The 26,932-nt window shown below is 43.2% G+C and overlaps 3 protein-coding genes across 4 annotated transcripts; all 3 read right to left on the bottom strand.

The window, feature by feature from the left end:
* Positions 1-247: 247 nt before the first annotated feature.
* On the bottom strand, positions 248-7,198 carry cUnh5orf24 (chromosome Un C5orf24 homolog). Of its 2 annotated transcripts, none has more exons than XM_080483722.1 (2): positions 6,905-7,198; positions 248-3,063 (listed from the first exon to the last, which is right to left on the bottom strand). In XM_080483722.1, exon 2 carries the CDS (start codon positions 3,055-3,057, stop codon positions 2,434-2,436), a length of 624 nt encoding a protein of 207 aa, XP_080339848.1. In that variant the 5' UTR covers positions 3,058-3,063; positions 6,905-7,198; the 3' UTR covers positions 248-2,433. The 2 variants fall into 2 exon arrangements, with proteins under 2 accessions (XP_080339848.1, XP_080339847.1); XM_080483721.1 differs by having other exon boundaries at positions 248-3,060.
* Positions 7,199-7,328: 130 nt separating this feature from the next.
* On the bottom strand, positions 7,329-19,498 carry ddx46 (DEAD (Asp-Glu-Ala-Asp) box polypeptide 46). Its single transcript, XM_080482825.1, has 23 exons — positions 19,379-19,498; positions 18,983-19,147; positions 18,747-18,869; positions 18,317-18,404; positions 18,038-18,206; positions 17,597-17,838; positions 17,330-17,440; positions 16,985-17,150; positions 16,680-16,800; positions 16,280-16,455; positions 15,864-15,985; positions 15,027-15,105; positions 14,036-14,118; positions 13,705-13,869; positions 13,452-13,614; positions 10,958-11,151; positions 10,659-10,796; positions 10,190-10,339; positions 9,876-10,103; positions 9,563-9,781; positions 8,532-8,676; positions 7,979-8,052; positions 7,329-7,861 (listed from the first exon to the last, which is right to left on the bottom strand). The coding sequence occupies exons 1-23, from the start codon at positions 19,393-19,395 to the stop codon at positions 7,814-7,816; spliced, it is 3,186 nt and encodes a 1,061-aa protein (XP_080338951.1). The 5' UTR covers positions 19,396-19,498; the 3' UTR covers positions 7,329-7,813.
* Positions 19,499-20,910: 1,412 nt separating this feature from the next.
* Positions 20,911-26,622, bottom strand: camlg (calcium modulating ligand). The gene is made up of 4 exons (XM_080482572.1): positions 26,280-26,622; positions 24,650-25,110; positions 24,313-24,378; positions 20,911-23,749 (listed from the first exon to the last, which is right to left on the bottom strand). The coding sequence occupies exons 1-4, from the start codon at positions 26,428-26,430 to the stop codon at positions 23,558-23,560; spliced, it is 870 nt and encodes a 289-aa protein (XP_080338698.1). The 5' UTR covers positions 26,431-26,622; the 3' UTR covers positions 20,911-23,557.
* Positions 26,623-26,932: the final 310 nt, after the last annotated feature.

The raw sequence follows: 26,932 nt of genomic DNA, 5'->3' as shown, positions 1-26,932 counted from the left end.
ATTCGTTTAGTATAAAGTTTGCTCACGACAAGAAAACAGCAGTATTTCCATATGCGTAGAAGTGTAGTCTAGAGGTTGGATTGACAAATCTTTGTTGGTTGATATTATTGCCAGATATTCATGGGGCTAACTCGTTAGCTTTTCCTCGTGTTGTGAATTGCCCAACTTGAAAGTTCCAAGATTATTATTTTTTTCTCCTTGGTTTGCTACTTTAAGAAGAAATACATCAAACAAGGATTATGTGTTTAAGCGAGTCTAATTTTAATATGAACCGAAATTCCTAAATCACACTTGGCGCAACAAAAGGTGACATAAAGCAGAGAGAAACAACAAAGTCTGTATTAATTAATGATTAGCAAAGGTTAAAGGTCCCATATTATGCAAAATTCACTCTCTAATGGTTTTCTAACGGTAATATGTGTCCCTATAGCAGGTGTACGAGGCCCCAGAAGTGAAGAAAGTCTGTCATTGCCCTCACTTGCTTGCTCTACATTTTAGCGAACGTGTGCTCCTACAAGCAAATCTGAGATTTTCCCTTCATGATGTCACCTGGGGAACTAATCGCTACCTCTGGTAGTGGCAGAGGTGGAAAGTAACAAAACACATTTACTCGCGGTACTGTAATTGAGTAGTAATGTTTGTGTACTTGTGCTTTAATTAATTTTATTAACTGTCATTTTACTTTTTCTTAAGTATACTTTGCTCCATATTCAATCATATCCGTTACTGAGTAAATACTTTAAAAATAAAATACTGTAGTGAATGACGGGTAGGAGATCAAATTTCCGCTAATGTCACAACAAAGATGGAGACTGAGTCGGGCGTCTGTGGTACGGAACCAGCGCAAAGCGAAACCTCGTCCACTTCCGCTGGAGCTGAAGTCGAAGAAAACGATGTGAACCCCTGGCCATATTTAAGGGAGCACTTCGGCTTCAAGCGCAAGCGAGGCCACAGCATTATTATGCAGCGTAAGCTATGTTTGGCCAGAGAGAGACCGAGGTAGCAGCTTTTAACAATTCCACATCAAACCTGCGAAAGCATGAAGAGGTAAGTGAAACTTGTAGCGTCATGGTTAAGTCATAGTTTAGTAAAAGGCCGTGCTCAAGTTAATCGCAAAGATGTGGGCGCATGACAGGACTCAGTCTCAGGAGAGACCATTCTCCTGCAGTCAGAAAAGTAACCAAGTCACTTTTACTCTGAGCACATTTTACGAGTACATTTTCAGACAGGTAATTTCAGTTGTACTTCAATAAAATTTTATCAAAGTCTTGTACTTTTACTTGAGTAGAATATTCTATTACTCTTTCCATCTCGGGGTAGTGGAGACTCCCTTTCACCCTTCCTAACGTAGATGAGCTCTGCCCTCTAAAATGACAATCGTGCGCTATTTTTTCTCCTCGCAAATGCTGCCAGAAAACTCACACATGCCATTAGCATTTAAAGGTACAGACACAGAAAGAGCCTGTTCTCAGTAGAGCTCACTACAGGGACTTTTAGACTGAATGGAATTCAGGACAAAGGCTGGATTTGGGGAATACACTTTGAATACAATGTTTTTGGACCTCTGACACCTATTTGAAATGGTTGAAAAACTGTATAATATGGGACTTTTAAGAAAAGCTGTGTTTTATTAATTTTTTTACTAATAAAAAAAATAGCATTAAAAACAAAAGCTCAGTTGGAACTAGAATAGCAGTGTCATTTCTCACAACAGTCAGTAAGATGAGTCAGCATCTGCATGCAAAGAATATGAAAACCTTCTAGCAAGTGTTTCGGAGGAATTATGCTTTGGATAAAGTAATTTTCTGGAGCCACGGAGTCAGATTTCAGTTTTGGGGAGCTGTAGGTTCATCTCCAGACTGCCAACGGGCCAGGCACTCGGACACAAGCCAGTCACTTCTGATCGGTGCCAAAAATAAACGCCACATTTTCGCTAACCCTTCCTGACAGTGTTGCTACTCGTCGTCCTCATCCTGAAGACAGTAGCGCGATGAACATTCAAGCAGATATATGAATCTTATGAGCAACCCCTTCCTCTTTGTTTACAGCGTTTATGCGGGAAATAATCTTTCCAAGCACGTTTCCATTATGTGACGGTGTAAAAATGCTACATATAGCACACTAAAAAAATCCAACTACCACTACAGTAAGGTAAAGCCCCTCCATCGATGAACACCTTGTATTTTTTACACAGCGATGTGCAGTGAAACCTTCCCCACGTTATGGAGCTCCAGCAACAGCACTGAGAAACCAACAGTGATTATATGAGGTGGCAGGCACACAAATGACACAAACACGTTTAATAGAAAATGTCTTCCACGCAGCCACGGAGTAGAGAAGGATCCGGATCGCCCTCCACATCTGGCAGGAAACCTGTATATACGCATGTCTTATTCCAGCGGTGAAGGATGGAGTAGAAACTGAGTAAAGCGTTTACTCATCGGTGGTCTTCTCTTTGCAGGAAGGTTCACAGAGGAGTTCTTTGTGTGGGAGCGGGTAGGGGAAGGCCGCTCCGCTGCAGGTGCTACTGTAAGCCAGTTTGTTGAGGCGCGAGAGGCCCTTGATGCTGCCGGGTGGCCGCCCGGGGCTCACCTTGTACCCCGCCGCCCGGGTGGTACCGAGCGGCCTCCCCGGGCTCGTCTTGAACCCGGCGGCTCTGGTGGTGCCGAGGGGTCGGCCCGTGCTGGTTCTGTATCCGGCCAGCTTGGTGGTTCCCAGGGGCCTCCCCCGTCGGCCCGTCTTGCCCGCGGCCTTGCTCTTCTTCTTGCCGTCTTCCGGTGTCTGCTCGGCGCCCTTCAGGCCGGGGAGCTTCCCAGCGGAGCGGGGGTCGGCCACCAGGACCTCCTGTCTCTGGCACAGCATGGACTTGTGGCTCTGGGTGGGTAAGGTCATGGGAGCCAGGGTCATCTGCAGGGACGTGGGAGGGGGCGGAGGGTAGAACTTGCTGGCCTGCGAGGTGCACAGGTCGAAGTGGGAGGCGGGGTGGTGGCCGTCCTCCGCCAGGCACGACGGCCTGCTGTTCATGCAGAAGTCGCTGCTTGTCACCTGGCGCATCATCTTCTGCTGGGGGACGGACATCACACACAAATACATTAATATCAACACGTCTGTGCAGAGTTTTATTTTCTGGTGAGTGCAAGTTAAATATAATTCATCTAAAGAGAGATGGATAGATTTGTGACAAAAATGTCTGACAACAAAAGGTTCTGAGATTCACTCTAAATCAGGGGTGTCAAACATGTTTTAATTCAGGGGCCACAAACAGCTCGATTTCACCTTGAACAGGCCACAGCTATGAAATAGTGTCATAATAACCTTTAGAATTGAACTTTAAAGCTTTTCTATGTTGTGATGATGCAGAGTATACGAGATGAAAATGTGTACAATTTCAACATGAAGCCAATTTCAATAAAAGCTTCTGGTGCAAAATGCAGATATTACAGACCAAAGAGGTTAATGAAGTGAATTTTGTAATTTACTAGTTCCAGTCCCATTACCAACAGGTCACCACTGTATGTCCCTGAGCGAGATCCTTAACCCCCAACTGCTCAGATCGCAGCATTCAAACATGTAGATCACATGATGCCCCTTTGGTGACCCCGAAAAGGAGCAACCAAAGGTAACACAGCAACCAAACGTACTTCTCTTGTTAATATCCACAGGAACTATCTCAGGAACAACTTCTAGGAGCACTGGGATCATCTAATCAGGGGCTGAGATGCAGGTTGATGACGGCAGATCACAGAACTTGGTACATTTTGATTGTTGTTTGTTCTAAAACCAGATATGAAAAACAGTGTCAACTATGTGGAATAATAATAATTAAAAATAGTCTTTGTCTCAGTGTCATTTCATTGATATAATTGAAAATAAACTGCTTTTACCTTACTTCCCTAAACATTTAACAAGGTATCTGCATTGTATTGACATTACTTGGTATTGGAAGATACATGTGGCTGAAGAAAGTGGGGAAAGTGACAGGATGAGACTTCCTGCATGTTTGAGCTCACAACTACATGCATTCTTTGATTTACAGTCTATTAGCAGAATGAAATGTCTCATCCATGGTGTCTCTGATATGAACAGTCTTCATCACGCTGTAATCTGCTCAGTGCTGCCCCTCTGTGGCTGGAGGGCTGTACGACCATTGAGAGGTGCATTACTGCTGGATACAGCTGCATTTGCAGAGTATATTCAATTCAATGGCCACATGGGGGGAACAAAAACATGCAAATTTAAGGTAATGTGTGTGACTCGAACCGTCCAACACCCTGCAGACAATATGTATATTACAGAAAACACACAACCCCCATTGTTTGTGACATCAAACACATTGAAATGTGTTGATTCAATTTAGGACAACCCAAATGATGTACAAAGCCAGAAATAAGAACATAGAGAACACGTAAATGGAGAGAGAGGGTGGCTGTAATATAAATATTAAAATACAGTGTTTAAATCACAATGTAAGAAATGTGCAAATCAGTCAATGTAGGTGAATTTATTGAATAATTTTGAGTCCAAGTCAAAAAAGAATACAAAGATAAATAATTTTAAACGGATATAATGTGTGTGTATGCGTGTACTCATGTGTACAACCTGAATATGAAAACATGTTTACTTGTAATGGATTTATAGTGATTCTGCAATTATTTATTTTGTAGTGCCAACATGCTATAACATCATATAAGCTTGCATTTATGTTCATATTTAATTTGTTGACAAGGAAATAAACCATGTGACACTTTGAGGTGTCAGAGAATAGTTAAGAAAAGTGCTAAATTAATGATCTTCATCACACTGTGAAGGGCTCATCACTGCTTCACTAACTGTACCTCAAGGTTAGAGGATGAGGATGAGTAATATAAAATAGACAAAAAATGACTAATAGATGAAAGTGGCAGTCATAATATGGGGCGAAGCAGCCAGTCCAGTATTTAGTATTTAGTTTAAATGATAGCATTTCGAGTGATACACCAACAACAAGCTGCTGGAGATCTCTGAGGAAGATTCTGACTGAAATTTAAAAGAGCTGAAGACAAACTGACTCACTATGGCCACCTAATCAAAAATACTAGTCAGTTAGTTTTCTATGTACAAGGCCCCATCGAACTGTCGTGTGCCAGCCCACCACTAGTTGGAGCCACAGTGCATCAGACAGCAGTCCACCTCAAGCCGACAGCAACTTCAAAACAGCTTTGTTTAGGATACCAACCATATATAATACCTCATACTGCCCGGGTATAGACGATAACTCTTCACACATTGATATGCTTCTACATATCTTAGGCCTGGCTTACATGCCTCCGTCTCAAGTGAAACAATAATTAAACCGCACACACATGCGCCATAAACATTAACAATGGGAGAACATGGACATTGTAGTGGACAGACAATGAATTTGGATTGTTATTCTGATGAATGTCGACTATAAAACTACGAAGTCCGAGGAGAATATGGACTGGGAGTCATGACACAAAATTGTTTTTAATGTTGATCTACTCATGCATGTGCTCAAGAACTATTTACGACAGCCATGGTGCGGACGTGCAGTAACAGCGTTTCCGCCATTTCCACAAAGACGGAGTTGGAGCATTTTTGAAAAGTTCCACCTTGGAAGCCATCACGTAAACGGCCCCCCGAAACGCAATGAACATTTTCGATTTTCACTTGACAAGGTTGTCGTAAATGGAGCCTCAGTAGACGTTAATGGCCTCGGGAAGTCATTATAGCCTGAATACACTGGGCTGAGACGTAAAGCATTGCACACCACCCAATGATAGATTGTGCCGGTTTTGTACTGTTTTCTGAGTGTCTTCCTTATTTTAAACTAGTCAAACACTCTTAATTAAAATTTTAATTTACTTAACAGAGAAATTAGTTGCTCGGAGCATCCCCTGTCCACAGTTTAAAGGGAAAAATGGGAGGTTGAATCATTAACAGACAACTGAGGCTGCAGCTCTGTGTTGTTACTAATTAAACATTGACTCACTGCTGCCCCCTGAAGCACAAAAAGGGCATTACCAAAATCTTCCAGGTTGCACCTTTAATAACATTTTCTGGACACACCAGCTTCACCTGACAGACATTAACCACTGATCATATGATTTTTCCTATTTGCATGCTTATAACACCCAGTGTTTCTCCTTGCAGTTGTTTTCAACACGAGGCTGCCTGCTGAACACAATCTGGGGTCAAATACATATTTGATTCGCAGGATTGATTTGCAGGATTTCCCCAAACCTCCTTTTATTTACATTGAGGCATTTCATGAAAGTAGGTCAAACTGTGCAGATGCTATTTTAATTGAGGCAAGTCTAAATGTTTCATGCTACATAAATATTGTGGGGAAAGTGAGAGGTGCTTTTGAGCAACACCTATCACTCAGCTGAGATGATGTATTCCTGCCCTGATAAATAACCCACCTTATAAAATATACGTTTTATTATTGATGATTGAAGCAAAGAGGCAGACTGCAGCTGAAAAACATCATGAGACTCTCCTTGTTTTCTGCAGAGGGAATCTGGATTGAAGGAGGTGTGGACTTTTACTACCACATACTCTAGTCTACACTGTCTGTAGTAATATTCATTCACAAAAAAATTAATAAAAGAAAATACAAATATGCACATGGATTCAGCATCTTTTGCGTCCAGACGACCAAACAAACCCGATGCCCCCGGTGTCACTTTACCTCCCCAGTGTAATGTGCAGCACTGACGCTCCACTTCGCCCAAATAACAGGCTTTAAGGGGGAAAAATGAGACTCGGATTTTTTTTGTTCCAGGACGCACGGAAAGTGCGCAAATATCGCGTGCGGGCGCGTGCGCCCGGGGAGCTTTTTGTCGTTCGTTAACAAATAGCGGCGGCTCGCCGCCGGCTCTGGCTCGAAGGTTTACTGTACCTCGATTGTTTCGCAGATCTCGGAGCAGAAAGGGTTAAGGAGAAAAATGATCTTTCATCCCTCAAAGCGCGAGTCGATACATTTCCACAAATGTTTCTCCGCACCGCAGGACGTCGGTAAGGTCGCGCACGATCACCGCGTCGGATCGTTTTACAACGCGAGTTTTAAAAAAGATAAACAAAAAAAGGTGAAGGGAGGCGAGGTGGGCTCAGTTGGAGGGGCTTTTCTTTTAATTCCCAGCTCCAGCGGTTTGGATAAGAAACGCAGCCATTTTCCATTAAAAATTAATAAGACGGGGAGCGCAGTCTGAGCATGCGCACTGCAGCAAACGGAGGCTGTGGAGGCTGTTCTTCTCTTTCACACGTTTTCACTCTTAACTCCTTTAAAAAAATACTCATTGCCATGAAACGAGAGGGAATACAGCTGCAAGAACTTCCTTTATTGTCATGAAATGGAGGCAGGATCCAGGTTTTTACTAAACACTTCCCAACACCGATGAATAATATACAAAGGAAAGGCTGTTGAATAATTAAAATAAGCAGTTGGTACAAATACAAAGTATCCCAACAGGTTTTGGAGTTTATTTCCGTTGTGACATGTTTTATTGTGGAGTAAAAACAGCTTTCATATGGGACTCTCTTATGCAAATAACAACAACAGAGCAAGTGTGTCTCTTTATTTAAAGAAATATTGCAGATAGTTCACGGTAGATGTTTGATGACTGAAGATATTAGACTGTATAAAGACCACAGGCAAGGCGAGTGGAGCACGGGGGGAAACGCATGGAGCAAAACAAAGAGAAACTAAAAGACATTAAAAAATGTACACAACAAGATTTTGAACTGCGCTGATAAAAACTGCAGAGGCCACGGCGTGCAGAGGGAAGGAGAATCCTCCTGTGAGCCTCCTCTACAGCACTTTGTATCGGCCCTTGCTCGTTGGCTGGTAGGAGTTTTGCTGAAAGACAAAAAAAGAAATGATTTAGTGCTGTGATCATGCCGATATTTACTGAATAGTTTTGTAAAACAATAAAATAAAGTCAGAGATGAATAACAGGTTGTAGTAAGAACTTACTAATCTAATGAGCTCCTCCTTGATTAAGCGTGTAATCTCCGTTTTGGCTTTCTGCACAGCCAGCTCATTCGCACCTGGAAAACAAACACCAGAATTAACAAGATGTTAAAAAACATTGAGGTTGTAGTCCTGCCATAATCATACTGCTCATGTCCAAATCTATTCAATATGGGTTAACTTAGACACATTTAAACAAGTTTCTACTCAGAAATACAAGCCCTCACAGGAAGAGACCTAGAAAAAAATTAAAAAGAAGCCAAAGTTCACACACTTCTGCACCCCCAGGAAGTTTTATTGATCAATCCACTGCTAGTTTCAATCACGCCACAAGTGCTAGATGATCTTATTGATCAAAACATTGCAGGGGAAACTATGAATAAAACATTGAGGGAGCAGAGCAGTGTGAAAGTCCCGCTGCTTTTTCATCAAGTACAAAGAGCCTGTATTCTCCATGAACGCAGGCCAAGTGTATCGGATGCCGACATGAGGAGATGATCACTGATGGCAAAACGTTTCCTAACAGAAGTACAGACACACGTCTCTCCATACGTACTCTCAATAGCCAGATAGATCTTGCGCTCTCCTTCTTTGGGCTCTTTGCCTGGCGGGAAATAGGTTCCTCTGATGGTGATGGCGGCTTCGGAGTATTCACCGATCCTCTGCAAAGCTTCTTTAGAGGTCACCTTCCACCTGGCCGTCTGGAGGATAACACAGAAAAAAGCTTTTGCGTTTTTTGCAAAGTACAAACACAGATTGCAAATTTTTTGCTACAGATTTAAAATTCTGGAGCTTCCTACTGGTCTGAAATAAAAGAACTCAAAGTATTTTTGTTGTGAAAAATAGTTTTGACTACAATTACTGGGTGATGATAGAGTAACTGCATGCGATTACTGTAAAATATTGTTAAAAAAAATAAGGTAAACAAGCGAATGAAGCCATTCAAACAGTATTTTTTGTATGAGATTATTAATCAGATCATTTAACACTTTAAACTGAAATGTCTTATTGAGATTTCTCTAGTTGATTGACAAGAGCAAGCAACACGTACAGTAATATGAACATTTTTAAGCTTTATAAGATCTAGAGGACAGATCCTCTGATGTAATATATATAAAAAAGCAACATGTATTCTGCATTTTCTGTTTTAAAGTAAAGGCTATTTGTCCAAAGACTTAACAGAGGGGTGTGAAACGTATGTCTCCCCCTTCTGCCTGGAGGACTAATTACAAAAACACGGTCAACACTGTAGTAGCTGTAAAACAATAATGCATTGTTCTCAGCATCCCAAGTATCTCAGCATATTGGGAAACAAAGCTAATTTTCTTTATGGCAAACAATTGGAATTTCAGTGTGAAATCATCTGGTCAGCACAGCTGAACACAAAATACAAAAATGTAGGACGGTAAAACATAAATATTTGATGACGTAATGTAAAAATCTGCTGCCCCAAAAAGAAAATTTCTTAAATTTTTAACATTGTGTTATGCATAATGCTTTCAGAGTTTGATGTCCTGAAAGTGAAATGTGCCTGAGGTGAACGTAATAAATCCACTGAATATCTGAGTGTCGCTGTGTTCTGCTGACCTGAGGGAAGTCGTTGATCTCGAGCTCCTCCTCGTATCTCTTGACGGTCTCGGCCTGCTCGGCCGCCTGCCGCTCCTCCTCCAGCTTCTCCACGGGAGTGTAGTTCAGCTTGGCATTGATCTTCTCAGCCAGCTGTTCTGCGATGGTCTTGGCCGACACGGACGGCGTCATGATGGTGCCGCCTCGCAGGATGGCGTTGGTGGCCTGCTGCATCACGTCCTGCACACAAGAGAAGCACATTTTTACTTCATGGAGACGCGACGTATGAAAGACTGACTGTCTAAAGCAAACTATTAGAAACCCGAGCCTGTACCTGAGCCTCGGCGCCCAGGTTCTTCTGAGCGTTGATCTTGAGTGCCAGCCTTTTGGCCATTTCCAGCTTCTGGATGTTTCCTGCAGATGTCGGTCCGAACCCGGGAATCCCTCCGAGAGCAGCTGTTGCAGCAGCCGCAGCTCCAGCCGAACCGCCGGAGGACCCGGGAGCAGACAGGTCCTTCACCCTCTTCTTGGAGTTGAACATGCTTTCAATTTGCTCTTCGATCTGAAGAGTCCGAAACATTTGGACAAAATTAATTATCATTTACGTTATTGCACTTGAGGATAAAAACAGTTAATAAAGCTACTCACATCCAGAGCTCCGTCCTCATCATCAGAGTCCTGCAGTCCGAGAGCAGCTTTCTGCAGCTTCTTCCTCTCGTTGGCCAGGGCGTGTTCGGTCTCGTCGAACTTGAAACCTTTTCCCGAGAAGCCACTGCTACTTTTGATGGTCTTACCCTCCTGCGTTGGTGGAATAGACAGAATGAGAACAGTAGGAAGAGAGCAGTGCAAAGTTTGTTTCTGCTTTTCATTAGATAGATAAAACAGAATAAACCTGGTCACAAAGTTTATGTATTATCATAATTAGATTTAATGGAAGCTAACTAACTAAAGTAGAAAGAGAAACAAAGAGCTTATGTCAGTGTTAAAGATTCAAAATTGGGACAGATGGTATCATTTTCTGGACTTATTATGAAGCATATTTTGATATTTCATACATTCAAACATTGAGAGGAAATTAAAAGGGGAAGAAAAAAAAAGTCTTAATTTTTTATCTCACCGCTTTCTGCTGGTCTTTGAAGGAGGCCCAGAGCTTCTCCAGTTCTGGTGGGACCGGCGAGGCCGACAGCTCCAAGGCTTTGATGATATCGCCGGCATAGCGAACCTGATCCTCTGTGATGAAGGTGTAGGCATAGCCCTGAGACAGCGAACAAGATGTAGAGAAAAGCAGGTGGTCAAGGTATTTCATTCAACGCTACTAAATACACAGGATTATGCTTGAACCCTGAAACAAACTCACAATTCAGCTTTGAGATGGAAGCATAATCAAGTCCAGGGGATTCTTTTTCAGTGACTGACCTTATTTCCTGCTCTGCCTGTACGTCCGGCCCTGTGGACATAGTCCTCGTAGTGGTTGGGGCAGTTGTAGTTGATCACCAGGATCAGCTGCTTGACGTCCAGGCCTCTGGCTGCCACTGAGGTGGCCACCATCAGACGACAAGCTCCGTTCTTAAAATCGTTGATGATGCTGTCCCTGTCATACTGGTCAATTCCTAAAAAACAGTGTGTTTTGTTTTTAGAAGTGTGTGAACAGCTTAAAATGTAATAACGTCAAGGCTTATCTGATGTACATGGTATTAAAGAAAAACGTAAAATCATCTAATTCAGGGGTGGCCAACCCGCGGCTCTTTGATCCATGGGTCGGGCTAGTTAGAGCATACAATGGCAAGTAAACAAAGGCTCAGGTATAGAGACACTTCAGATAAGCCACACGGAGCAGGTATGTGAAGAAGAAGAAGAAGTTAATTAGTGGATTAGACGTAGATAGAGTTACACCTGCTGACAGCAGCTGGGAAAGGTGCCGGCAGTTTTATTGAAACGTCATCAGCACACAATTGACGCCTCTTTCCCATCGATGTGAGGTAGACTATATGCTACAAGCTCCTTTTTGTCAAAAGTACTTTTCTTTGGAGCAGCAGAAACAATATAGTTTTCTATGAGCAGCCAGCTGTGTGACCAGAGAGCAGAGACTGTCTGCAAATTACAAACCACTGCAAAAGCGAAGACCGATGCCACAAAAACACCTAATGACATGACTGGTATTCACTGCAGCGCCACTAAAATCACTGCAGCCTTCACTTGATCACACTACCACGCTTGGTCTGATGGTGATTAAACGTTGGTGTTATCTGCCTTCACTGTTTTAGTGGTTTAGCAATTTGCAGACAGTCCCTGTGCATTTGTGTGGCTGAGGGTGAAATTATCCCTGTTAATGATATAAATCCATGCCTTGCCGACTGTTGTCTAACTTTTGTAATTCCAGATATGGAAATGTGTGAATGTACTTCACTTCATGTTATTTCGTGTCTGCGTGAGAGAGGGAGTATATTTGTCAGTCCAATTTGTATGATGTGGCTCTTTGTACTGCCACCGTAAGTTTTGTGGCTCTTGGGTCTCTGACTGGTCGGCCACCCCCGATCTAATTCAAGCTGTAAGTAGTGATGTAAATGGTCACCTTCAAATCTTTGCATTCGTCTGTATCACGTAACTGATTGAGGGAATATAAAGAAGCAGAAAAACACAACGGACCTCCCTTCGATTTTTGGGATTTGGATACAGATTTGTCTGCAATCTATTTTGTCTTCTTTTCTATGCGATGGAACAAGCAATAAAAAGGAGATCTTCCTTTGTCTGTGAGCATAACAAGGTGATTTCATCTAATTAAGCATGCACATATTGACGAGTAGTGCACTAAAGCCACGTTTCCACCGCAAAAAAAGTGCAGGGAAAGAACGGAGTGGTTCGGAGCGGTATTGCAAAACAGACCCCAACCGGAATTTGGGTGGCGTTTCCACCACAGAGGGGAGGGTTAAAATGTAGGCGGGGTTTAGAGCTCCGCAGATATGTGACATTGCAACAGTAATCTCAGCCGGGGCGACAGATCTGGACCTAATGAATCCTCTATTGTTTACATACTCCGCTTTGCATTAGTTTAGTTATTTTATTTTTATTTTTTGCAGCCACAGAGCTGCAGGTGCAACTTCCGTGTTGGTTCCGAGAGAGCGAATGTCGCCCCGGCTTTGTGACACCAGAGTGCGCTCCGGTGTCACAAAGCCGGTCGGTGTCGCGCCGCTGGTTGTGATGGCTGCAACTTCCGCATGGAGGCAGAGATCGCAGACGCAATGCCAGGACAGACACCGCAGCTCGGCTCGAACCAGCTCCGGCGTCCCGCATATTCCAACGTCGGGAACCCGGAGCAGCACGCAGCGGTTCACGCAATGGAGAACCGGCCAGCGACGCTGCCTCGCGCCTGCTCTTTCAGGACCAATATGAACGTTGCGCAGCAAAAAGCTAAACAAAAAAACCCAACCAGTGCAAAGCTGAATATGTTAACAGGGCATTCATACAGCCGACATATTATTAATATTAAATATTGAGGACGTGTAGTAAATCACTGACCAATCAGCAAAAGGTTCCTCAAAATCAGACCCGTTCCATGGTCCCGAGTACCCCGACGGAGGGGTAGCAGAAAAGCCTCCACCTATGGAGCGGTATTTTCCAGAAAATCCCAAATTCTTCCGTTACGGTTCGGGTTTCTGCAGAAACCCGAACCGTAACGGACTGTACCAGTCCATTCCCGCACTTTTTGTGTGGTGGAAACACGCCTTAAGTCCCCAGTGATTAAGGAATGTGATTATTTGTGTATTGGCCTTGTTAATTAAGTCGATTCAATCCTTCACACACCAAAGCCCCGTTGTCATATTCGTTCTGCCTGTTTTACAATAATAGTCCACTTGATGGCACAGTAGAGCATCATAGCTTTGAAAAGCAGATTCAGTATGTGAGCCGGTACCTCCATGTAAAGACATGCAGGGGTACGAGGCTTTCATCAGGTCTTTGAGCAACGCGTCTGCGTGCTCCTGTTTGTCCACAAAGATGATGACTGATCCCTTCTCCTGGTAGTGACCCAGAATTTCCAGCAGCTTCAGGAACTTCTTGTCCTCCTCGATCACCAGCTACAGGGCAGAGAGCACAAAGAATATTAGAGGTGATCAGACAAAACAGATTAACAATGAAACACTTTTAAGTTAAAACTGGTGGCTTACCACATGTTGCTCCACATCGGAGCAGACGACGCTGCGGCCTCCGACCTGGACCTCGATGGGCTTCGCCAGGATCCTCCGAGCCAGTGCCTCCATTGCTCTGGGGAAGGTGGCGGAGAACATGACTGTCTGACGGTCCGGTCTCACATTGTCCACAATACGCATCACCTGGTGGAAAGAGCAGACGACATGGTCAAGTGTTGTTGTCTCTTAATAACTTGCTGCTGGTTTTAAGATGATCCATATTAGCGCGCAGTTCTACAAACATTAAACTATTATAAACCAACTTGTTTACAAAGCACAATGGAATGGTGACGAACTCTTAAACACCCACCTGTGGTTCAAAGCCCATGTCAAACATCCTGTCTGCTTCATCCAGCACCACATATGTAGCTCTGCGCAGATTAGTAACACGACCTAAAAATCGACATACAGGAGCAAGAGGAAATCAGAAAACTGTGAGAAAGATTTAACTACAAAACCACACTGACTTCTAGAAAAAGACATTTAACAACTCTAACAAACTTTGAAAACCTTTTCAGGATACAGATACAGCTACTTCACATTTCTGACAAAAATTTTAAATTCTGCACATTTTCTATCCGCCAGAGTTTGATTTTATAGACTTTTTCTCAGTTCTCTGCTCGTCTCTGGTCTTGCGTACCATCTCAGGGGCATGAGGGACCTGTAAATGTCAGAAAACAGCCTCAAGATACAAAACAAGAGATGAAGCCCCTTCGAGCATTATCTGACCGAGCGTCTTTTCACCTACAAGGGAAACATATTACAGATTACCTCGCATGTGTGGAAACAACAAGACCCCCCGCCCTTCACAAAATCACTGCTCAAAACACAGACATTTAAGTTCTAAACAGTCTTCAATCATTAATCCAAGATACATCAATAAGTGGGTCAGAGTATTCAAGAGGTATGACATAAATATAATATCATCTGAGTGCTTGGTAGTGATAACAAGAAGCAGCCATATTAAGGCACGGTTGAGTTTCACTCTTCTTTTAAGATAAATTACAGAATGAGACCGACCTACATTCATGTTCAAGTACATTAATCAATCTGATCATTTCCAGCTCAGAAGTTAAGGAACATCAGCACCAGATCCACCTACCTGTACCGGCCCTGTTCTTCAGGAAACACACCACTGTCTTGTTGATCCCAAAAGTGATCAAATAACGTCAAGAGTTTAGTAAAGAGGTACTGGGTCCGGATTATTGTCTGCTTTAATCATACTACAACATTAATTCCATGCAAAGTCATTACAGAGTTCTTGTGAAAACAATAAAGATGATTACTGTGTGTTAACTCACCACTGTTGGCCCCCAACATGTCAATCATTCTTCCTGGCGTGCACACGATGATCTCGGCTCCCCGCTTCAGCTCAGCGATCTAAAATTTAACAGCAAAAAGCAGCTAACGGTCAGATGCAATTATTCTTTTCTTTTATATACTGAATATACAGAAATAACATACAACTACAGGAGGAGCTTTTCATTATACTTGTCTAGTTTCTCATGAAATCATAACATGCCATTCTACCTGACAACACACACCCCGATCTGCACACGAATACACTCACCCTTTCCCTCATACCTACACCCAATAAACAGATTCACCTACGTGTCAATATCCACACATGGCATCCTTCCAATCTTTCCTCAATCCTTCCTCCTTCATCGCAGATTGTAGATTCAATTACTCTTTTCAAGGTAATAGTTTGACTAAGAGCCTAACTTTAGGAAACAATAAAAACGACTCCTTTTTTGAGTAAGAGACAGTTTGGTAAAGTCAGTGTCTGCCAATATACATTTACTTAAAATACCATTTCAGTTTAGAAATGTCTTTGTGATGGTACTTGATGGCTGTAGCCAATGTATTTTTATTTTAACTTGACAGCTCTGGCATAAATGACAGGATTCGTAAAGTGGCAGCTGTGGTGATATTAAATGTTCACAAAACAAAAATTTAAATCTTTATCAGTCTTTTCTGCCGCTGATGAATCAGTGTAACTGCCTGGCAGTAGAAACAATGGCCTATAAACCAGGAAGGTGGTTGAAACACATCATCTGCTTATAAGTAGGAGACACTGTGTCATGTTTTTCAAGATAAACAAAGCATGCATAGACAACTTCAATGTGTGCATTTACCTGTTCACTGATACCCGTGCCTCCATAAACACACACCACCCGGAGCCCCAGTGGCTTGGAAAACTTCTTGCACTCCTTTGTGATCTGCAGAGCCAACTCTCTGGTCGGAGTCATGATGAGAGCTGCAGGAAGGACAGTAAATATATTGTCCGTCTCAGTTTGCAGCAAGATGTTTTAGTAGAGTATTCTACGGATGTAACATATCCTTCAACGGCTTTTGGGTATTATAAAGATTACAAAAGGATTTAGCAGTCAGTGTGTTAAAAAAAGAAAAGATGTTTCATCTTCATTTGATGTTGACAAATTGAACAACAATGTTTATACTTATTTGATTTTGGTCAACAAGCATAAAAACAACATTTTGCCAGTAGTTGAGGTGAAGTCCAAATAAAGTAGAAAAATCATCTCTTCCTTACAGATGGGGCCCTCGGACTCCTCCAGGGGCCTCTGGTCCATGATGTGTCGGAACATTGGCAGAAGGAAAGCGATGGTTTTTCCACTGCCTGTCTTAGCGATGCCGATGAGGTCTCGACCAGACATGATGGCAGGGATGGCCTGCGCCTGGATCGGTGTGGGCTTCTCATAGCTGTGCCTGGACGCAGTAAGAAAATTCAAGGTGACCATGTTTTTTCTATCATACGAGTTGTAGTTTTTAAGTCAAAAAAGAGTGGCGTATATCTTTTATTAAATACAAGTAGTCATACTTACACCAGACTGAACTATTTTTCATTATATACAAGATATGTTTCCAAACAAATGTGCTGGGCACCCCAATAATCATCCATCATGTCTGCAGTTAGGTTGAATCAAGCTCACCTCTTCAGGGCACTGAGGATCTTCATCGACACCCCACACTGCACCCAGGCCTTGATGGGTTTGGGGCAGCCCTTCCCCTTCACAGTAATGCCCTCCAGTTCCAGCCTGTATGAACTTACTTCTACAATTATGAAAAGAGAAAAATTTATTTTTTAGTGACTGATTACAGGGACAACTAGCAGCTTTACTGTAAACGCTCACAGTAGTAACTTATAGTTACACGTGTTCAGCTGTGATTCTGCACAGCATGACTAAAACCCCTTTATTCAAAGTCTGGTGGAGATCTTTGTGTTGTGCTCACGGACCTTCTGGGGACATCCTGGCCAGCTCTGGCACTTCCACGTAAAAGTTTTTGCGGTACGACTCGTACTGGATCTTCCCGTGGTCGACAGGCTCCAGGACCTTCCTCTGTTTGGTCTGGTAGCCCGTCAGAGCAGTCTGCAGATCCACCTCCTCCTCCTCTGATGAGTACTGCCAAAACACATCACACAATATTTAGAGGGAGGCTGAGGAGACCCGTTTAAATTAACTAATTCTGAAGTCTTAAATGCATTAATTTCAAGAGAGGAGGAAAATAGAGATATAGAGATAGAGATAAGTGTAGAGTTAACATTTGATTTCATCATTGAAGCAGATATTCAGAGACACACCTCCATGGCATCTTGGTCGTTCTCCATCAGTTCACCCTTCTTTTTGTGCGTGTTCGGTCCTTTCTTGGTTTTAACAACTGTCACCACTTTGGTTACTGTCATTGATCCTTTCTGATTAAAACAAACAAACATCCAGTCAAGAAACAAAAACGCCCAATGTCTTTGAACATTAAAAATTAACACAAAAGAAAGAAAATAGTCAATATGAACATGTCCACTGCTGCCACTGTCAGTTTAACGGGCGAAAGGTTTTGTACTTGTTCTCACCTTATCATTTCCCCTCATGGCTCCCATGTTGAACTTCTTCACCTCCTGCTTGACCTCCTCCATGTAGGCGTCCAGAGGGTCCACATCATCGGTCTCGCTCAGCTGCTCCATGGGCTCCTCCTTCTCCTTTTCACCCTCCTCTTTCATCTCCTCCTTTATGTCCTTGTCTTTAATCTCCCCCTTTCCATCCACTTCTTCGTCGTCATCGGCATCCATTACAGCCGAGCCCTCCTCATCATCATCTGAAATAAACACATTATTTCAAGGCCATGCAGAGATAACAATACATGCCCGTGTTTATATGATCAGTTACAAAACAAAACATTAATAGGCTGATATTGCAGATGCTAAACAAATATTGCTCAATGAATAAGACTAGTCATGGACATTAACAATCAAAACAGCCCCAATGTGTTTGTTTCGTCAACAACGCTTCCTCACCATCATCATCCTCCAGGCTCCATTTCTTGCCCTGTTTCATTTCCTCCAGCTCTTTTTTGATCTCTCCGATGTTTTCGATTGCCTTCTTCCGCTGCTCTTCTCTCCATTTTTCCACTCGCTCCTTCCTCTTCCTCATCTCCTCCTCCAGCTTGTTTTGATCAAAGTCTTGCTGCAGGGGAAAAAAATAAATATCTAAAATAATCTCTCTCTATTTATCTTGTTATTATCATGGCAGAATACGAGAACTGCAGCAGGGTAGAAAGAATATTTGTGACTTACATCCTCAACCTTCTCGTCTTCTTTTTCCTCTTTAACCTTTTTCTTCTCGGATAAAGGATCAACGTTGTCTTTCTCTTTGCTCCTAGGCCTAAGGGAATGATTAGAAAACACAAATGTAAAATAAACCAGTAATTAGTTATAATAATAATAATAATAATAATGACAACAAAAAAAATACACCGAGTAGTGCATGGTCAAGCAGTCTTGAGTGTATCCACCCTTTGCCATAGTGAGCTGGGATTGACTCCAGCATCCCAAGCTGGATGGATGAACACTGTCCCTTGTTTACACCAAATTTTAGTCAATATCAACTTTTTAATATCAACTGATGTGTATTAATGTGCTTTATGCAATACATAAACTTTTAAAACTTTTAAATCAGCATTCAAGTAGTAGTCACCCCACTACTCGTTCACTCATTAAGTCTCACTTTTCATCTGTCCTCCTGCTTTTGCTGGCACTTCCAGACCGGGACCTGCGCGCTCGGCTCCTGCTTCCAGACCTCCTCCTGTCTCGACTCCTGGACCTCCTCCTTTCTCTGCTCCTGGAGCGCCTGGGCAAAGATAAAGAAATCACTGAATAAGACACAGTCCCGTGGTGTTCTGAAAAAACCCCGGGCTTCTCTGTGTCAAGTCCGTCTAGAAGGGGTTTGTCTGGGTAGCCCACCTGGGTCGTTTCCTGTCTCTGGACCGGGACCTGCGCCGATCCCGGCTACGGGACCTCTCCCTCCTGTTTCGGTCTCGGTCATCTTTCTTGGAGCGTTTGTCCGGGGAGCGACTCTTGGACCGACTACCCGAGCGGCCGCGAGACGCGGAACGTTTCCTGTAATGTCTGAGAAGCAAACAGCGCATTAATTGAGTAACTGCACATGAAAAATGCCGAGTAGCTATTCCATTGCTCCTGCATGGAGCTCCTGCAGGCTGACGCGTGTTGAACGTCTCGTTAGCCGACATGCTAACATTAGCCTCTGAAGTTAAAGCAGTTTCTTAAGAGCAGCAGGAAGTTTAAGTCCAGTAAATCAAGAACACGAAGGTCAAACTGACCTCAGAAATATGGACATACCTTGACTCGCGTCCCATTGTGCCTCTAAAGAGTTTAGAGAAGTGGAATTATTCCCAGATTAAAATGACTCCAATGGATGTTTATGTCGTTCTATTTTTACGTAGAAACTCTGCGACTGTCACGTGACACGTCATGAACCCGTGCAGTGAAAGAACAGAGGGCCCCCTGGCGGTGTGAGGTCAAATTGCAGCCCAGAAGGAGCCCAGAGAACATGTCGCCACAGGTGGTGAAAGTGAAGATTATTAATTTTAAGTGCTGAAAAAGTTTTTTTCTGCATTCTAAATCAATAATACTAGACGAATAAATATAACATAATATTGTGTTTTAATTGAGCAAATTCAGCTGCTGCTCTGTAATGAGCTTAAGAATAAATTTAATGCTAAAGATTAACAGAATTATTGAAAAGGAAAAGAAAAACATATATATATGTGTACAGACTATTAAATGGTGTGTCCCAGTGTTCATTTTGTCGTATCTTATGGGTTAACCGGAATTGTAGGTTCTGTAATGGGGTGTTTGTGAGATTATAAAACCATCTTTTATATAAAGACACTCCAGGATAGTATATTGTTTTACTTTAGAAGATAACATTTTTGACTCACAAATATGACAATTGAATCCTAGTTTGTGTGTGTGTGTGTGTGTGTGTGTGTGTGTGTGTGCGCGTGTGTGTGTGCGTGTGTGTGTGTGTGTGACTAATGTTCAAAATTCAAGTTTCATTAGTACTTTAACCTTTGCCTTTTTGACTTGAGTATTTGAACTACTGCTTAACCGTTTGACATGCAAGTGACTGTATTTGGTCATTTCTGCATTCTTACCTTCGCCAATGAAAGTTGGGGTGAAGGTTATGTTTTTGGCTGTGTACTTATTTATTGGTTTGTATGTAAGTATGGATGTGTTTTACCAACTTTCTGAAAAACAAACCACTTACCTGAATTACATGAAATCTTTTGGGATGATTTGTTTTTTATCCAAGGACCAATTGATTAAATTTTGGGATGCTCACGGTTAACCATTCACGAATAAATCCCAAAGACCTGCAGAGAACTGTTGCATACAAAGTGGATGGGAGAGGCACCTCATGGAGGAGTTTAGAGATCAAAAGAAATCAAATGAGATCCGTGTCTACAGTGATAACATGAAGCAGTTCGAGCGACCATGACAAAAGATGGAAGGAGTGACGTGGTGGATCAAATAACCTTGTAATCTATTGGTTTCCGTGGTGACAAATGTGGCGTTGGTGAAGGTATGCGCTCGACCGAGTGTTTGTTCTAGTCTGTGTGACAGTAAATTGATCACAGTGGGATTCAAATGTTGAATGCTGAATTTTAAAAGAGCTTTTTTTTTTTAAGAAATGTTATTAACCAGGTGTGAAACATCTTTCATCACCTCTTACTCACAGTTGCTTTATTATGGGTTAAATCAATAATGAGAGTAAGTTTTACTGGAAAGTGTTGCTTCTGTCTCCTACAAATCTCAGAGAGCCGCAAAGGAAAACATGTAAGAAACAACCAGGAGTCAAACTAGAGTACATCACACAAGGAGTATTTATTTGGTATGAATCGTCCTGCTAACGAGGCTGTTTTACATCACATCAACACTAAATCCATTACTTCAAATATGTAGGATACCGTCACACATATTTAAAAACAGCTTTACCTTTCTGTAAACCCATTATATCAAAAACAATCAAGTAGATCAGAGAAGTTGTGGGATAAATCGCACGGTCAGTTTCACAGAAAAAAAGAAAAAAAGAAAAAAGTATTCACATTAATAAATTAGTTTGGGTCAAATTAAAGCGAGGACATGTAGAAGTAAGGAGTATCTGTATGAAGCTTGAACAAAAGCTACGCAGGACACATCACCAGAAATACTGAACACATAAGCATATAAATTACCCCAAAACCCCCCCAAAAAAACGTTCCCGCTTATATACGAAGTTCGCTGCGATTTTTAAATCTCGCAGCCGTGCAAAAATGAAACGCTGCACATTTCAAGACTAAATGCTTCGGAGTCGAGACGAACAAGACGAGGAGACCTGTTGGTAATGTCAGTGGACCCTTTTATAACGGACAATATGCTCATTCTGCCCACGGCGGAGGTTTGCCACGACACGAATACAGAGTTAAAAGGGTTCTTGAGATAAATCCTGAAATGAACGATTTCTGAAGCGTTTGAACAGTGAAACTAAGGCTGAATCTCTAAAGCTGCAGGACCATGTATGTAAACATGTAATATTTGAGAAAGCGTAGGAGCGTCTGCACTTCTCTTCTCAACTCGTTCAGACGATGATCGTCTATTTGGGCGCTGCTCTTCTTGCTTCAACTGAGAACTCCACCCCCAACACCCCCAAACCCCCAACACCCCCCCCCCCCCCCCCCCCCCCCACACACACAGTTAAGTTTAAAACAAAACCTAAGACCTCCAAGGAAAAGAAATGGCAGTATTCGCATTAAAAAAAGAGCTAAAAGAAACCCAAGGATAAAAGCAAACGTCTGATCATTGAACTTTTCGGAAAAAGCTCCATGACGTCTATTTTCTTTACATTTTGTCTTGTGACTTCCACTTGCAGTATGAGTGGTGCAGCTCTGAGGCGACGGGCGACCGTGCGAGGGGAAACATGGAACTCCATGTGCAGCTCTTTGCTCGTTTCATTCTTCACCTATCAATTATAACAAATCAAGACTTAATACTTCAGATTTATTTCTAAACTTGTGGTCTTTCCACTTCAATCAGCACATTTTTTTTTCCTATTTATCTTAGGCTCTATTTTTTCTACTTTTAATATGCATGATGTTAGTGTGAAGTGTTGTTAAGGCATGAGCAGACCCCTGCTCTGCCCGATACGCCACAAGCCCCTCAAAACAATTTAAGGTTTTCAAGCAGGTTTTGTCTGGCAGCAGAATCGAGAGGCTTTGCTGTAGAATGACTCAAAATGAACATTCTTGACAAATTATATTTAAAATTAATCTGTAATTATGAGTGAATGGTCAATGTTGTAGTGTATTTTCAATTATTGCGTCTGTATGCGGATAATAATTGTAAAAGTAGGAACTGTACTGCAGTACTTCTAATACAGTAGAGACTCAATATGTATATAATCTGATGAAATGGAATATTTCTGGATCAGAATGAAAATCTGGCAACATGAGACTCAAATATCTGCAACTGATCTTCTATTGTGTAAAAATGAAATCCCATCTTACTTGTTTAGGGAGAAGACAGGGATCAAATCAAGAATATACAATTATTAAATAATACATCTCCCATACTTAAATGTCGCTGCTACTAAAGTGAATACACTGGGCAGAGCTCTGGTAGTTTATTTGGGGCAAAATATCAACAGAAATCTCCTTTAATGAATAAGTTAAAGCAAAAAGTGAGCGTTAACATATTGTAAATGAACCTTGTTGCTGAGTGCATGACGCTGAAACCCCAAAAGGTTTGCTGAAACACTTTCGTTCAGGCATGTGTTCAATTATACCTCATGATTAAAGTTGTCTGACGTAAGGCATTTTACTGGAAATCGTCATTTCCAAATGATCCAGTATAAAGTCGCTAAGTTAACCCATATCCGCCAACTCCGGGCAGGCCAAAACAGAGGGACAAAGAGCAACGTTCGCGCCGACATACGCGTCTTTTCAAACAGTGGGAAGAAGCCGGAGAATCTACAGGAAACCCACGCAGGCACAGGAAGAACATGCAGCCTCAAGCTTGCATGTTGGGTGGTGCAATGAACTCCAGGATGAAGCTATGAAATAGACTGAAATGATGGATGGATTATTGGGACCTGAACAGAAATGAGAAGTATCGCCCAGCCCGTCGACGCACTCCAGTGTTTCCCAACAGAGAGGGCGGTTGCCCAGTGTAACAATAAACGACGGTACATTCTTCACTCGTACGCAGAAGAAAAACTGTCTGTGTCGCTGCTTCGGCTCACTAAGAAGAAAACGCAGACCCAGGCGGTCTGGAGCAAACTGGGTCAGTTAAAGCCGGAGAAGCTAAAACAATGAGAGGTTGTCCAAGTGGTGGTGTGCGGCCCTGATCATGGGGCAGCAGGGGCTCATTTTCCAGACTGCCAATGACAAACAAGCACCAGGGGGCGCAAACGAGCATGCGTTGTTGCAACAGGGGGAGCTAAGGGGGGGGGGGTGGAAGGTGTTGCACTGCCATCCGCCGTCAGGGGGTCTCCGAGCCGAAGAGCAGCAGGATCTCGTGTGAGAGGATGAAGGTGAAGAAGTAGAGGCAGAGGTCGGCGAAGACGTCGCCCATCCTCCGGTACGTGTCCATGGAGCGGTTGATGACCTCGGCAGGGATGCCGGACAGCAGGAGGGCCGCGGTCAGCACGGTGGTCTGGGCCTTCTTCTCCACCTGGAAACCACATTCAAGTTCGAGCACTTACCAGGGAAAGAGACCATATTTGTTTTGTGCATCACTTTACAAACATTGGGGCCATTTATTGAGAAAAGGGTTATTTTTGTTCTATTTCTTACAAACAGCATGGAAGCCATGTTTGACCTTAGACATCTCCTATTCCCAGTTACTTCTCTTGATTGATGCATTCATCAGGAATAAAAGTGAAACTCTTGGTGTGTTTTTTGCAACTAACAATGCAGTGTAAGACATTGGTACACAATAATGGAAAGGCGGTTCATAAGGGGCACTAAAGCCCATGTAGAGAATTTGTCATTGGAAATGCTCAAATATGTTTGATTTGGGGAATTTTGCACCATGTTGAAAAAGATTTGATTTTATATTTGGCATGTGACAGTGCATCCTTACGCACATTATTAAGTAGTGGCATAACAATGTGGTTGTTGTCACTTTCTCAGCTGTCACTGCTGCCATGAGGTCTAACCATGTAAGGAAGATGGTGCCACAGAGAGGCGCCGGGTTCCATTTCAACTCTCAAACGTACAAAGAAACTCACTCACCTTTGGAAAGTATTTGGACAGTCCCATGTAGGCCAGTTCCAGAGTGAGAAAGGGAGCAAATATTGACTGAAAAATAATGATTCAACAGGGTCGCATCAGCAAAACAAGGAACATCAATTCAAATACTGTGACACACACACACACACACACACACACACACACACACACACACACACACACACACACACACACACACACACACACACACACACACACACACACACACACACACACACACACACACACACACACACACACACACACACACACACACACACACACACACACACACACACACACACACACACACACACACACAGCAACTGCGTCATCTCACCAGATACTTGCAGACAAAAACCCGGACGAAAACAGCAAGGAGGACGCTGCCGACGAGCCTGAAGATCCTGAAGGGATCGAGCTCCTCCACCTCCGACCCTCCGTCCTGCGCAGGCTGTTCATTGGCCAGCTGACCCCGGAGCTTCATGGCGTCATCAAACCGAGACACGTACTTCTGGAGGAGTCGACGTGGCGAGCCGCCGATGTCGTCCGAGACCCGCTCTCCCCTCGGTCTCTGTCGAAGCCCGCCGATGTCATCGTCCAGAGAGCCTGCGGGGAGTTCGCCGCAGTCCGGCAGCGGGGAGCCCCTCCGCTCGGGGGTGGCACTGTGTGAGCGGCTGCCAAGTCCCGAAGCCTCGGCCAGGAAGGGGGACGGCCTGGTGGAGGGTGATGAGGAGGACCATGGCTCCGTCCTGTCCAGGTCCAGGTGGAAACGAGGTTCTGTGGGACGCCGAGACGCTCCTGTTGAGAAGACAACATCAATCACATCACTTTTAAGGCCCCCTTCTCCCCTCATGTCTACAACAACTACTCACAAAGGGCAATTAGCTGATAGTAGATGATGTTTGTCAGAAAGCAAAATAAATGAAAGATACTGTAGCACCCTGCTGATTAAGTCCTTCACTTGTAAAAAAGTCAAAACTGTATTAAATGTGCTCACAAACCTAGTAGACAGCTTTTCTATGGCTATAAAGACCACAAATTCAGTTAAAGCAACACATACTGGTCCTATAAGATGGGTTGTATCCTTCCTCCAGATAGTTGCAGTCCAGTGCAATAATCACAATGGATTAAAGTCTATGAAGGGCTATAAAGTTCCAATCTTTCTGCTAGACAAGGGTGGCAACAATAAATTAATGTAGGCACATATTTGTAAGTGGTTAGCGTTTCTGCATCACAATGGGAAAGACAAAATTAAAATACTGGGTTCAAATACTGTCCGGGCCTTTCTGGGTGGAGTTTGGATGTTCTCCCCATGTGCACAGGTATCCCCCCACCCAGAGTCCCAAAACATGCATGTGAAGTTAATTGGCGATCCCAAACTGTCCCCTAAATGTGAATGAGAGTGTCTCTCTCTCTGTGTTTGTCCTGTGACAGACTGTCCAGGGTGTATCCTGCCATCGCCTGTAGTTGGCTGGGATTGACTCCAGTTTCCTGCGAACCTGAACACAATTCTAAAATAAAGATTATTCTTCATTTATCAAAATATAAATGTGATCTGGCCTGTATTGAGTTAGCTTCACAATGAGAACATTTTAAGTCAAATTCTTGTCCTTTATGATTCTCTATGAAATACATTATCAATTCCATGGACAAAGAAGTGTGACTTGGAGACTATGAGTAAAATTATGCATATATTTATGGGTTAAAATAATTCTCATTAGTTTCAAGTTACAATGATCTTTTAGGTCAACTGATTCCAGAGCATTGGCACAAAGAGGATGTGGCTGGTGTGCTGGGTGCCTCCTTTATTAATGAGCATATCTCTCCAATATGACCTGATCAGAAGGCTGATTCCTCGTGAACAAACGGCAATGAGCAGACAAAAGCAGGGAGTCACTGGACTGCCTGGAGAAGACCCACCCAAGCAAAAGTGAGGGCTGGCAACAGGCTGGTTTATCTCCACATACCGTTGTTTTCAGATTCGGTTTTGGCGTAGCCCACGATTCTGTTCATCCGATCCTCTGAGTTCATGAGCAGCTTCCTCCTCCGGATCTCGGCTCTCCTCTGAGCCGCGGACACTGAGCTCGTCTTCTCCTCGCTGGCCTCGGCGGACTCCATTTTCTTTACTAAAAATGGAGCTGATGATCACCGACTATACGATATAGTCACGGCACATAAACGTGTCGATGTTTGGGCTGAATGTGGATAACCCGGAGGCCTCAGATTGTCAGATTAGACGGTAAACATAACGGAATGGACCGAGCCTGTCTGCACACAGGGCGCACGGTGGTGACGTAGATAGATGACAGTGCTTCGTAAGGGTCTATCCGCCCGGAGTGTGACAGTTTCCGGTGAGAGGGGAGTGTTTCCGCCCGGAGTGTGACAGTTTCCGGTTAGAGGGGAGTGTTTCCGCCCGGAGTGTGAGGGGCTGCCAGTGGGGACTCCAAAATGGCCGACAATATGGCGGCTGCCTGGAGATCGCCACCATATTGTTCCGCCATTTTGTTCTGAATCACCACCACAGCGCCACCCTTGGTGGGAGGCGGTAGTACATGAAATATGGCCGCTTCCTTCTTGGGATCCTCGAACTCCACTCGCGTTTGTTCCGCTCCTCCCTTTC

This window comes from Lipophrys pholis (genome assembly GCF_963383615.2).
Source record: "Lipophrys pholis genome assembly, chromosome: 16".
Taxonomy (NCBI): Eukaryota; Metazoa; Chordata; class Actinopteri; order Blenniiformes; family Blenniidae; genus Lipophrys; species Lipophrys pholis.
The sequence above is the reverse complement of the archived record's forward strand: the minus strand, read 5'-3'. Positions and strand labels throughout refer to the sequence as shown.

Coding starts and splice junctions, on each gene's coding strand:
- camlg (XM_080482572.1), bottom strand. CDS start 26,430: ATGGAGTCCGCCGAGGCCAGCGAGGAGAAGACGAGCTCAGTGTCCGCG. Junction 25,111..26,279: donor AACCGAATCTGAAAACAACG/GTATGTGGAGAT, acceptor TCTTCTCAACAG/GAGCGTCTCGGCGTCCCACA. Junction 24,379..24,649: donor TTTTTGTCTGCAAGTATCTG/GTGAGATGACGC, acceptor ATTATTTTTCAG/TCAATATTTGCTCCCTTTCT.
- ddx46 (XM_080482825.1), bottom strand. Junction 15,986..16,279: donor GGAGTCCGAGGGCCCCATCT/GTAAGGAAGAGA, acceptor TCCTTCCTGCAG/CTCTCATCATGACTCCGACC. Junction 13,870..14,035: donor ACATGGGCTTTGAACCACAG/GTGGGTGTTTAA, acceptor TCTTTCCACCAG/GTGATGCGTATTGTGGACAA.
- cUnh5orf24 (XM_080483722.1), bottom strand. CDS start 3,057: ATGATGCGCCAGGTGACAAGCAGCGACTTCTGCATGAACAGCAGGCCG.